Source organism: Malaclemys terrapin, chromosome 6, assembly GCF_027887155.1.
Source record: "Malaclemys terrapin pileata isolate rMalTer1 chromosome 6, rMalTer1.hap1, whole genome shotgun sequence".
Taxonomy (NCBI): domain Eukaryota; kingdom Metazoa; phylum Chordata; order Testudines; family Emydidae; genus Malaclemys; species Malaclemys terrapin.
In genome coordinates this window covers 93,808,082-93,821,279 of record NC_071510.1, presented here as the reverse complement: position 1 = coordinate 93,821,279, position 13,198 = coordinate 93,808,082, and the positions used below count along the sequence as shown (strand labels likewise).

General features: G+C 39.4%; 1 protein-coding gene across 1 annotated transcript in view; it reads left to right on the top strand.

Annotated features, from left to right (window-relative positions):
* The window catches only part of CWC27 (CWC27 spliceosome associated cyclophilin), a 226,383-nt gene that overhangs the window by 1,086 nt on the left and 212,099 nt on the right, over positions 1–13,198 (top strand). The window contains exons 2-3 of the mRNA XM_054032130.1: positions 5,756–5,852; positions 10,279–10,391. Coding sequence (XP_053888105.1) covers positions 5,756–5,852; positions 10,279–10,391 — 210 coding nt within the window. The remainder of the gene's footprint in view (positions 1–5,755; positions 5,853–10,278; positions 10,392–13,198) is intronic.

Below are 13,198 nucleotides of genomic sequence, written 5' to 3'. Positions count from 1 at the left end.
CTGGCTATGAAGTTTTACCTGAGATTTAATCTAATTTAAACTTTCTCCATCCCGTAATGTCATCCCTATTCCATAATTCTTATGCTATTTTTTTAAAACCCACAAACCTGCATGGCACTTATAGCTGCCTGCAAAAAAAAATTGACGCCTTCGAGGAGCATTGGGCGCTGTCCGGGGTTCTCTGCTCGGTGTCCCCGTCTGGTTCACTTCGTCTGACCCTTTGACCACACTCCTATCCCTGTTCTTTTATTAGTTGTCACCTGTAATTTTTTGGTCTCCAGGTCCTGTGGCCCCCCACTTAGGCTGGGGGGATCCTTTAGCCTGCCCACTTCCTGGATCCCAATAGGATCACTCTCCTGTAGCCAACTGGCCTGACCCTGTCACAATATATATCTTGGGGAAATGGCTGGAGCTGTGGATGGTTAGACTGCATCATTTTTGATTGCATTTCTGAATATCTGTTGTAATTTTTACATTAGACATTTTTGGGTATTTTAACATATTTTGATGCTAGGACATTCTGTAGTTTTTTTTGTTTTTACTACTACTAAAGAATAGATATTTACTCAGTCCTTCTTAATGCAAACAGTTCCATCAGAGCCATTACAGACTATATTGTGAATACATAATTAAAGGTTTTCTAAAATCAGGGAAAAAAAAATCTCTGACAGAAGCATGGAGCCTGCAGAGCTCTGTGCTATTGTCATGAAAATTACAAATACAGAACGCGCAATCCTCTAGTAATAGTAGAGCTGCAGGAAGAACTGCAACAACAGGGGACATGATGATTTCTTTGAGGAGAGACTCCTGAGAGTCATAGCAAAAAACAATTCAAGGTTATTGATGGAGCACTGCGTCAGTGCTCATTTCTCAGGCTCACATTGGTGAGATCACATTATAGGGCAGGTTTGGGACAACGAGCAGTGGCTGCACAACTTTCAGATGCAAAAGGCCGCCTTCTTGGATCTATTTGCCAAGCTCACTCCAGCTTGCCAGTAAAGGAACACCAGAATGAGGGCTTCGCTGGCAGCTGAGAAGTGAGTGGCAATTCCACTGTGGAAGCTTGTGATGTCAGATTGCTACCGGTCAGTGGGAAATCATTTTGGATTTGGAAAATCCACAGCGGGGACTGTTGTCATGCAAGTATGTGGGGCCATTAATCTTATTCTGCTGTACAGGTGGTGGTGCTTCCCGGCCAGAGGCCTTCCTGGCCGGCGCACTCAGTAACACTGGTCTACAATTTTTCAGAAGTCGTCTGCTTCAGAAATAAAATGTGCTATTTATTATGTATTTTGATGTGCTGAATTCAAATATGACAATTAAAACAACTGGCTACTGTTTCTAAGATATTTAAGTTTTACATTTGATGTCTATGTATATTGTGTAGATAGTAGAGTTTTAATCATAAATGGTAAACCTAGGTCTTTTCATGTGTTTATGGTTGCTTTACATGATAATATTTCAGCTGTCCTGTTTATGTAACACTTTAAAAATCAGCAAAAGGGTTATATAAATAAAATTTATTATGAAACAAAAGGCAAAAAACTATTATGTACATAGTTTAGTGCTATTCAGTGTCTACTCGGCGCTTCTTGGCTTGTCTCTTGTATTCATTAAATGGAGCATCTCTTGTCACTGTCCAGCAATTGTCTGCAAGCATTGATGGGCTCCATTTGCCCTGATAGCGTTTTTCCATTGTTGCAATTTCCTGGTGAAATCGCTCGCCATGCTCATCGCTCACTGCTCCGCAGTTCGGTGGAAAAAATCTAGATGAGAGTGCAAAAAATGTATCTTTAGTGATATGTTGCAACCAAGGCTTTTGTATGCCTTGAGGAGGTTTTCCACCAACGACCTGTAGTTGTCTGCCTTGTTTCCGAGAAAATTTATTGCCACTAACTGGAAGGCTTTCCATGCCGTCTTTTCCTTGCCACGCAGTGCATTGTCAATTGCATCATCTCGAAGAAGTTGACGAATCTGAGGACCAACAAAGACACCTTCCTTTGTCTTCGCTTCACTTAACCTTGGAAATTTTCCACGGAGGTACTTGAAAGCTGCTTGTGTTTTGTCAATGGCCTTGACAAAGTTCTTCATCAGACCCAGCTTGATGTGTAAGGGTGGTAATAAAATCTTCCTTGATTCTACAAGTGGTGGATGCTGAACACTTTTCCTCACAGGCTCCAATGACTGTCGGAGTGGCCAATCTTTCTTGATGTCGTGGGAATCTCTTGCATGACTATCCCATTCACAGAGAAAACAGCAGTACTTTGTGTATCCAGTCTGCAGACCAAGCAAGAGAGCAACAACCTTCAAATTGCCACAAAGCTGCCACTGATGTTGGTCATAGTTTATGCACCTCAAAAGTTGTTTCATGTTGTCATAGGTTTCCTTCATGTGGACTGCATGACCAACTGGAATTGATGGCAAAACATTGCCATTATGCAGTAAAACAGCTTTAAGACTCGTCTTCAATGAATCAATGAACAGTCTCCACTCATCTGGATCGTGAACGATGTTGAGGGCTGCCATCACACCATCGATGTTGTTGCAGGCTACAAGATCACCTTCCATGAAGAAGAATGGGACACAAGATCCTTTTGACGGTCACGGAACATGGAAACCCTAACATCACTTGCCAGGAGATTCCACTGCTGTAGTCTGGAGCCCAACAGCTCTGCCTTACTCTTGGGTAGTTCCAAATCCCTGACAAGGTCATTCAGTTCACCTTGTGTTATGAGGTGTGGTTCAGAGGAGGAGGATGGGAGAAAATGTGGATCCTGTGACGTTGATGGTTCAGGACCAGAAGTTTCATCCTCTTCCTCTTCCTCGTCTGACTCAAGTGAGAAAGATTCTGGTGCATCAGGAACCGGCAGTCCTTCTCTGTGGGGTACTGGGCATATAGCTGATGGAATGTTTGGATAATGCACAGTCCACTTTTTCTTCTTTGATACACCTTTCCCAACTGGAGGCACCATGCAGAAGTAACAATTGCTGGTATGATCTGTTGGCTCTCTCCAAATCATTGGCACCGCAAAAGGCATAGATTTCCTTTTCCTGTTCAACCACTGGCGAAGATTTGTTGCACAAGTGTTGCAGCATATGTGTGGGGCCCACCTCTTGTTCTGATCTCCAGTTTTGCAGCCAAAATAAAGGTGATAGGCTTTCTTAACCATAGTGGTTATACTGCGCTTTTGTGATGCAAAAGTCACTTCACCACAAACATAGCAGAAGTTATCTGCACTGTTCACACAAGTACGAGGCATCTCTGCTCACTTTGGCTAAAGAGAAATGTGTCCCTTTGCAAAATCAAACACTGACAAATAAGAGAGCACGACACTGTATGATTTCTGAGCGGATATAGGGCAATTTGTTCAGCAGAGTGATGTAAGCTTCGTTATGATTGCATCATCCATGACTCCTAGGAATAACATGATGCAATTCATATCATGTATGATGCAATACCAGCTTCAGATTGCATCATTCATTGTTTTGCCTAAAAAGCAAGTACTGTCCAAACCCAGTCAGATTTATTCATAGATCCAGTCAAAGATGTATTTTAGTCATTTCTGGTTTAAATTGAGATCCCTTCCCTTTATAACTCACTTATCCTCCGCCATTCCCAAGTCAAGGATCATATATACTGACCCAATAGCATATCTTGAAAACTAGAGCCAATCAACAATTTTAAGCATCATTTTCGTTCTCAGTGACCCAGAATTAGTAAAGTTTGACTACATTTATTTCAGAAGCATTTTAGCTGTACAGCAGTGTAATATGCAGGACATAGTGGGTGGATTTGCAGCAGTGGGGCTCCCAAGCTGTGATGGAGTGATAAACAGCACACACATCCCTATATTGGTACCAGCTCACCTTGCAAGCAGATCACTAGGTACGCTTCACTGACATCAATGTGGGTGGCGGAAGTGGGGGGGGAGGAGAAGTGCATCATGCTTGCATCTTTAAGAACAGGACTATTCAGAAAGCTGCAAGCAGGGACATTCTTTCCTGACTGTAAGGTTACCATTTGCAATATTAAAATGTCAATAGTGATTCTGGGGGACCCAGCCTATCCCTTGTTCCACAGCTCATGAAGCCATACGCCAGCCACCTCAACAGCACCAACGAAAGATTCAGCTATCAGCACAACAGATGCAGAATGACCATTGAATGTGCTTTTTGTAGATTGAAGGGATGCTGGCATAAAATTGCATCTCAGTGAGAATAATATTCCAATGGTTATAGCTGCCTGTTGTGTCTTGCATAATATCTGCAAATGGGGGAAAAACTACCTCTGGCGTGGAGCAGCCAGACACAAAGGCAATTACAGAGCTCAACATGGAGCTACATGTTAATGGCCAGCTACAGTAATGTGCTGTACTAGAGTGTGCTCTGGCCCTGAAGTTTTGGGGGCTTTTAGGAATTCTATAAGCTAGTTATACATTTATAAATATTACACCATGTCTTTTGGTGAACCTGTGAATTATTAGGTGCTTGCTGTATGTATATAATTATTACGCTGTGTGTTTTACTGAACCTGTGAGTTTTGTGATACTGTACAGCTACAAGTAGTGTGTTTTTGAGTACTGCTATACCTTCTGCCATATGAGTTACGAACTAATAAAGATGTTTGTTTTTAAAAAATATAAATTTATTGTGTAGCAAAAACTGTGCCAAAATCGAATGCTGAAATTAAAAAAACCTCAAGTTTGAACAGAAATTAAAGCATGAAACTTTAGAATTAGAAAGACAGAAAACATCCTGACCCTTTCATTGCACAAATGTAGTCCATTTTGTACTCCTGGGGGGATTCTGCACCAAAAAATTAAAATGTATGCACTAATATTTTAAAATTCTGCATATTTTATTTGTCAAAATAACAAGTACACCAGTTTCAATTATTTTTGGTCATTTATTTCAAAATACCTGTCAGCAAGTATGTCTATAACAATACAGACAACAAAAAAGATTCAGGAAATGTTTTTTGACAAATAGATTCCTTACTAGGCATATTAATACAGAACTCTGAATAATAATTCTTTTAAACTACAATACTGAACCATATTTCCCACTCCCCTCAGAAGCAGTGCAAAGGCTTGGGGGAGTCAGGGGTAATGGAGGAGCTGAAGGAGAGGAAGTAAATTGCTGGGAAGGAGCCTAAGTATGAACTTGGAGGGTGGTTAGGTATGGGTGGGAAAAGTATGGAAACCATTTTTTTTGGGAGGGTGGGCGGGAGGCAGGGGAATGGATTGTTGGGGAGCTTCCCCCATGCAGACCCTGGCTGGCCCCTAGCCCCACTCAGACATCCACTCTACACATCCCCATGTGGCCCTGCACCTCCTCTCCCTGTCCCCATGAGTCTCTATACTACACCTCTGGTAGTAAAGTTAAGCAAATACATTCGTGTTTGCAGGATCTGGGCCTAAATGGACAAGATAAACAAAAGTGGGAAAAGAAATAAATACAGAGAGGAGAAGAAACTTTCCCAATGTCACACAGTGGACCATTGGCAATAAAGTTTTATGAAAACTATTCTTTGAGTTGTATCTTATGTATCAGACAAACTGTAGGACAGTTGACATCTAGTACATTACAAAACCTGCCACTGAAAACCAGACCAACTTCCTAATTTTGTTCTTGCATTCCTAAAATTGGATGAAGAATTTTTTTTACTCGTGACTGTATTATTTGATCAGAGACTTCACCTGTAAATGTTTAAGTGCAATAAAACTAAATAGTATATTTTCATATATTTTTATAGGTTTTACTGAAAACAACAGCTGGAGATATTGACATCGAGCTATGGTCAAAAGAAGCACCAAAAGCATGCAGAAATTTCATCCAGCTTTGTATGGAAGGTAATGATTGAGTTGGACAGTAGTTGTTAATATTATTCAATGTACAGTATTGGTGACTTCTTACATTTTATGCTTTTTCATAAAACAGGAATCAGAGGAATATTACACTAATGTCCACTGGAATTGACATTAAGATATAGTTACCAGTGTGTGGGAAAACTAGAAGCGTTGAGAAATGCAATGTTTTTCAAAGCTATCGAAAGAGACCTTAGACAAAGAATTTTAAAAAGCATTTTAAATATGTTTCTCAAATCCAATAGATAGCAGGTTATTACTGAACTACAATACACGAGAGACTTAGGAGGACTTACTTTATGGGTATTTTGTAACATGTAACTATGTTCTTCAGTAAACTCATGAAATGATAGCCAAGGAGTCCAAGGAAGTCTGAAAAATTACTTTGTGCATCACTTTCCTTTCCCTGCTTATGGCCTCCTGTTTTCTTTCAAAAACATTTGGGAATTTTTCATACTTCATTGTACTGCCATTTCAGAGTGGTGGGAGCACTGTAATCCAGATAAAAGAAATGGGGTTTGGGAATTAAAGGATCTACCTTGGGAAAACCACACCATGGGAGGATGAAGGCGCTCGTAGCTACGCAGTATCTCCAGCTGGTGCCACTATGTATGTATGTATGTATCTTTTAAGGGTAAGGTACCTCAAGACCCCTTCTGATGTGTACCATTTCTTGAAGATATCCTCTTTTCAGGAGATTTTCACTCCTGTCTTGTGCCTCCAGCATAAATCAAGCCCATCATTTCTCGTAGAGCTAGAACATATCTGTTTGAAAGTCATTCAGTCCTGGTATAAAGTCTTCAAGTGATAGAGATTCCACTACATCCCTTGGTAAGTTGTTCCAATGGTCAGTTACCCTAAATATTTTTTTTTTGAGTCTGAATTTGTCTAGTTTCCACTTCCAGCCATTGGATCTCATTATGTCATTGTCTGTCTGATAAATTAAAGAGCTTTCTACTGTTGGAAATCTTCTTCCCTTGTAGGTACTTATAGATGATGATCAAGTCACCTCTCAGTCTTCTCTTGGATAATCTGAATGGATTGAGCTTCGTACCTTTCTAGTTGTAAGGCAAATTTTTCAGACCTCAAATCATTCTTGTAGCTGTTTTCTGAGCTCTTTCCAATTTGTCAATATTGTTTTTGAAACATAGACACCAGAACTGGACTCAGTACTCTAGTAATGATCTCACTAATGCCATATGCGGAGGTAACACCAACTCCTACTTGATAATCCCCTGTTTATATAGACAAAGATCGCTTGAATCTTCTTAACAGCTGCATTGCAGTGGGAGCTCATGATTGTTTGGTTATCCACCATGATCTTGAAGTCCTTTTCAGTCGCTGTTTTCTGGCCACAGTACCCCCCTGGATGGAGGACTATATCTAGAGGCCTAAACCATGGGCCAAGGAGAAACCAATCCCTCATGAAACCATGCCCAGATGAGACTATTATAGCAGTGAATTCCACGTTTGTTGATGCTCCGAGCACTATGAAGAGCACTGTGCTCCATGAGTTAAGGCAGTGACCCATAAAAAAGGTAATGTCTTTGTCTGTGCTTCAGAGATTGACATTCTTTTTCATGGGTCTTTGGTTTAGCTCAAGGAGCACAGTGCTTTCGTCTGTCACGATTAACACCATCTTTATCCTCCTCGTCAGGTCTGCAACCCAAAAGTTATTTTTGATTCCCTCATCCCCATATTTATGCTTTGTCCAAATCCTACCACTTCTTCCTCCATGGCTTCCTATCTGACCCTTCAACACTGTCTAGACATCAAAAGCTCTTGTCCACGTCTGAATCACATCCCATCTTGATTTACTCCCAGGCATCTCCTATGTTTCTGGCTTCATTCCCTTCCTATGATTTATATATGTTCTCCTTCCCAAGGAGACCCTCCATAGACCTACCTTTCTCCAGGCATCAAGTTCAGTTTTCTTGTCAGTTTCTTCATGTGCCTAAATGAATCTGTTCCTCCTTAGTTATCCACTCATCTCATTGTGTTGCTCCAATATGCTTTGCTAATTATGCCAGCTATGGATACTAGTTAGTCCTACAAATGCCTCCAGGTGTTCTTCCATACTGCTCTTTATAGATGGAATGCCTTCATTGAAATCATCTGAAAGGCAAATACAATTCTCCTTTTAAGACCCACCAGTGCTGTGATGCTTACAAGAAAATAAGCAATTATTGATAGTTAGATTAATCGTTTTTAAGGCCAGCGGGACCATTATGATAATCTAATTTGACTTCTTCATTAACACAAGAGAAGGAACCTCACCTAGTGATTTCTGCATCAAGTCCATAACTTCTGTTTAAGCTATCTTTTAGACTGACAACCAATCTATATATAAGAATATTTAGGTTCAGGGGCAGATGAGGATAGTTTTTGTTTTTTAAATTTTTGGGAAAAAACAACAACCCACCTTCTAAATGGTTTGGAATCATCAAGTTGTACCCTTATAGCTAGCCCATGTTGCTGCATGATTTTATTAGGTTTTTCATCTTCCTTCCCCCTCCTCTCCCTGGACCTCCTATTGTTTGTTTGTTTTGAATTTATCTCTTTTAAGGCAACAACTGTCTTCCTATTTGTTTCTTCAGCACCTTGAACAGTGGGGCCTTTGAGCACTTCTAAAATATAAATAATGAGAGGGACTTCTCAAGAAACATAAATTGGCCAAATGCTACGAAGTAACAATTTTACACTGATAATTAATTTGAATATCTGATTTATGGCACCCAGTTTACAACACTATCCTAAACACACACAGTGCTGGAATAGTGTATAACTATGTCATAATTATGAGGCTTACTGGGAAGGGAGCAAAAGTTCATGTTTTATATGAGATTATTAGAGAAAGAGTAAAGTTTGTTTTCAGTAGTCAGAATAATAACATTACCAATATGGTGAAAAAATGTTTGAAATATGTGAAGACTTCTTGAACTTGGAGTATTTTAAATGAAAATATCTCTGTCTACAGTATAAAATTTGTAAGTCATCCATTGTCTTAAAATATCATATTTTTTTAATTGACTTGCTACATATGTCAAGCAGAGTTAAATTTTCACCTCCCAGAAGCTGTTTTGATTTCCCTATAATAAAACCAAGAAGCACAATAGACTCAGTATTTCAGAGTCTGATTGGAGCACCATATAAGGTGAAACTGATGAATACTTGTCAGTGTTGGCGTGTATCCAATACCATTGTTTGGTCATACTAAATTAAAGATGCATATGGAAAGTTTTGGCCATAGAGAGGGAAGAAAAGAATGAAAGGAGGAGAGTACAGCCCTATTCTGTCAATTTAAGAATTTTTATACTCTTAGCAGCTGATCTATTACAGCAGGGTGGCCGTTAATTTAGCAATATTGGCAACATGCCGTCTCATGTTCTTGTTTTATTTTTTTAACACAGCTGTCTTTATTTCCGGTCACTTATGTGATAGTGGTGTTATACTTATTTTCTTGAACACTTGATAACTGACAATAAGAAATTATTGCATGGAAAAACCCAGCATTGTGACAAATAATGTGGAGTAGGCAGTTTATTTTTTCTCACATTTATTAATATAGCTTGTATGTAGATTTTAGCTCCATTAATCCACATAAACTAATCTTCAGGTTAGGAAATTAAGAATTACCCCACAACTTTGATTATGTGGTGATTGGTGGAAATATAGTGCTAGAATATTCCTACTATTTTAAGCTCCTGATGATTATATTAGAGCAGAAGTCTAAAAAATAAGGAGATACTGTAGAATAAACACAGACACATTGGACTTAATTCTCCTTTTATGTTGATCTTCGTCAATAATAATGCAAAGTCCTTGGTAAAAGGAGTATATGGGACAGGAGAACCAGGTCTATTAAGACTATCTGGGAGATGGCTTCTTTTGTTTCCAGCTTTTATCTATCAATATTAAACTTTCAGTGACGTGCAATGCCTTCAAGTGTACTGCAACACATCAAACTGTTCTGTATTGTATATTAGTGTGTTTAATTTTGACACCGTTGTCTTAAAAATTTTAAGATGTTTACCTGATCACACATCTTATGGTACTTCCCATTTCATATAAATGGAATATTTTAATATTGAAAATTGAAACAGAAGTTGAAAATCAACAAAATACCAGTCTTTGAGTCAAAGCTCAAGTTCTAACTTCTATACACATAATAATACCTACCCCTAGATCTCAAAGCACTTTATAAATGTGGTCATTATCCCTATTATTAGATGGCAGAAACTGAGACACAGGGCAGCAAAGTGACTTACCCAGCAGGCTAGTTGTAGAGCCAGAAATAGGTTCCCTGAGTCCCATTCTAGTGTTGTAGCCACAAGGCCACATTGCTTACACTATAAGTGTACTTTTAGAATAATTTAAAAATATCTGTAGTAAATATTCTTTTTCTTTGCAGGTTATTATGACAACACAATATTTCACAGAGTTGTGCCTGATTTTATAGTGCAAGGGGGAGATCCCACTGGTACTGGATCAGGTGGAGAGTCGATCTACGGGCTCCCCTTCAAGGTAGGTGTCTGTATAGCTTGTTTTTTAATTACTGTATATTCATTTGCAAGTGACTTTACTAATAGGAGAGATTGCTAAAACAAAGCTCACACAAGAAATTAATTTTTTCTCTTGTACAGTGATTGCTTGCACATCTTGTGTCTCCATTTTTGCATGTGCATTTTTGCATGCACAGTTCCAAAATCTGTCTGTATTGTACCCAGGGTACTAATACAATGTATTAGCCTATTAGCAAAAACTGCACGAGGAAAAGTGAAAATAGGGTACAGTAAGAGGACATGAAGAAAAGAGGAATCAAAAGGGTGAAATAAGTGTAAAATTGGGTGAGTTACTTAAATGTAAAAATATCACTGAAGTGATTTCAATGTTGTTCCTACTAGGTATTCAGTACAGCAAAAAGAGATCAGAAAGCACCAGGTAAACTTGTGTGGAATATTACAATAAAAGGAGAGTCAACAGCTTTCAAATATCTTCTTCTTCTCTTGCCCAGATTGCAATTACTGAATTATGCTTTCCAGCACTTGTCATACTAGTATTCTGGCAGCAGCAAATATTCAAAAGTATGAACAGATATTTGCACGTGCCAAACTTAGATACAGAAATACTCTTATACTCGTGCAAGTTTAGATCTAATGTTTACAGGTCCATGAACGGCCCTGTCTTAAACATATGTTCACTGGGGTGTTTTCACACACAAGTTAGAAATATAGGCCTGGAAGGGATCGCAAGAGGTCTTCTAGTCCATTGCCCCCACACTGAGGCTAGACCAAGTTGGGCATGTGTAACTCTTCAGTGTAGTTAATATATTTCTAAAATTTGACACCCAGTCTCTTAATATTCATATTCTTCATATGTTAGAAGGTACCTTTAAAAACAGACTTCTCTTTTGTAGATGTTCTTCTGTTTTTATCTCGCTTAAACATTGCATTGAAACAGAGGGTGCACTAGATATATGAAATTGTGCCAGAGAGAGGTTTTGTTGTATGATTTTGTGATCTGTTAGACAACACTGAAGTGATTAATGCTATATGTTCAATTATTTTATCACGAGGAATGTTTATAGGCAAGGCCCTCAATACATTAGAATCAAGAGGAAGACCAAAGACAGGGTAGGCCCACTGCTCAGTGAAGAGGGAGAAACAGTAACAGGAAACTTGAAAATGGCAGAGATGCTTAATGACTTCTTTGTTTGGGTCTTCACCGAGAAGTCTGAAGGAATGCCTAACATAGTGAATGCTAATGGGAAGGGGGTAGGTTTAGCAGATAAAATAACAAAAGAACAAGTTAAAAATCACTTAGAAAAGTTAGATGCCTGCAAGTCACCAGGGCCTGATGAAATGCATCCTAGAATATTCAAGGAGCTAATAGAGGAGGTATCTGAGCCTCTAGCTATTATCTTTGGAAAATCATGGGAGACGGGAGAGATTCCAGAAGACTGGAAAAGGGCAAATATAGTGCCCATCTACAAAAAGGTAAATAAAAACAACCCAGGAAACTACAGACCAGTTAGTTTAACTTCTGTGCCAGGGAAGATAATGGAGCAAGTAATTAAGGAAATCATCTGCAAACACTTGGAAGGTGGCCAGGTGATAGGGAATAGCCAGCATGGATTTGTAAAGAACAAATCGTGTCAAACCAATCTGATAGCTTTCTTTGATAGGATAACGAGTCTCGTGGATAAGGGAGAAGCTGTGGATGTGGTATACCTAGACTTTGTAAGGCATTTGACACTGTCTCGCATGATATTCTTATCGATAAACTAGGCAAATACAATTTAGATGGGGCTACTATAAGGTGGGTGCATAACTGGTTGGATAACCGTACTCAGAGAGTTGTTATTAATGGTTGCCAATCCTGCTGGAAAGGCATAACAAGTGGGGTTCCGCAGGGGTCTGTTTTGGGACCGGCTCTGTTCAATATCTTCATTAACGACTTAGATATTGGCATAGAAAGTATGCTTATTAAGTTTGCGGATGATACCAAACTGGGAGGGATTGTAACTGCTTTGGAGGACAGGGTCATAATTCAAAATGATCTGGACAAATTGGAGAAATGGTCTGAGGTAAACAGGATGAAGTTTAACAAAGACAAATGCAAAGTGCTGCACTTAGGAAGGAAAAATCAGTTTCACACATACAGAATGGGAAGAGACTGTCTAGGAAGGAGTATGGCAGAAAGGGATCTAGGGGTTATAGTGGACCACAAGCTAAATGAGTCAACAGTGTGATGCTGTTGCAAAAAAAGCAAACGTGATTCTGGGATGTATTAACAGGTGTGTTGTGAGTAAGATACGAGAAGTCATTCTTCCGCTCTACTCTGTGCTGGTTAGGCCTCAGCTGGAGTATTGTGTCCCGTTCTGGGCACCGCATTTCAAGAAAGATGTGGAGAAATTGGAAAGGGTCCAGAGAAGAGCAACAAGAATGATTAAAGGTCTAGAGAACATGACCTGTGAAGGAAGGCTGAAAGAATTGGGTTTGTTTAGTTTGGAAAAGAGAAGACTGAGAGGGGACATGATAGCAGTTTTCAGGTATCTAAAAGGGTGTCATAAGGAGGAGGGAGAAAACTTGTTCACCTTAGCCTCTAAGGATAGAACAAGAAGCAATGGGCTTAAACTGCAGCAAGGGAGGTTTAGGTTGGACATTAGGAAAAAGTTCCTAACTGTCAGGGTGGTTAAACACTGAAATAAATTGCCTAGGGAGATTGTGGAATCTCCATCTCTGGAGATATTTAAGAGTAGGTTAGATAAATGTCTATCAGGGATGGTCTAGACAGTATTTGGTCCTGCCATGCGGGCAGGGGACTGGACT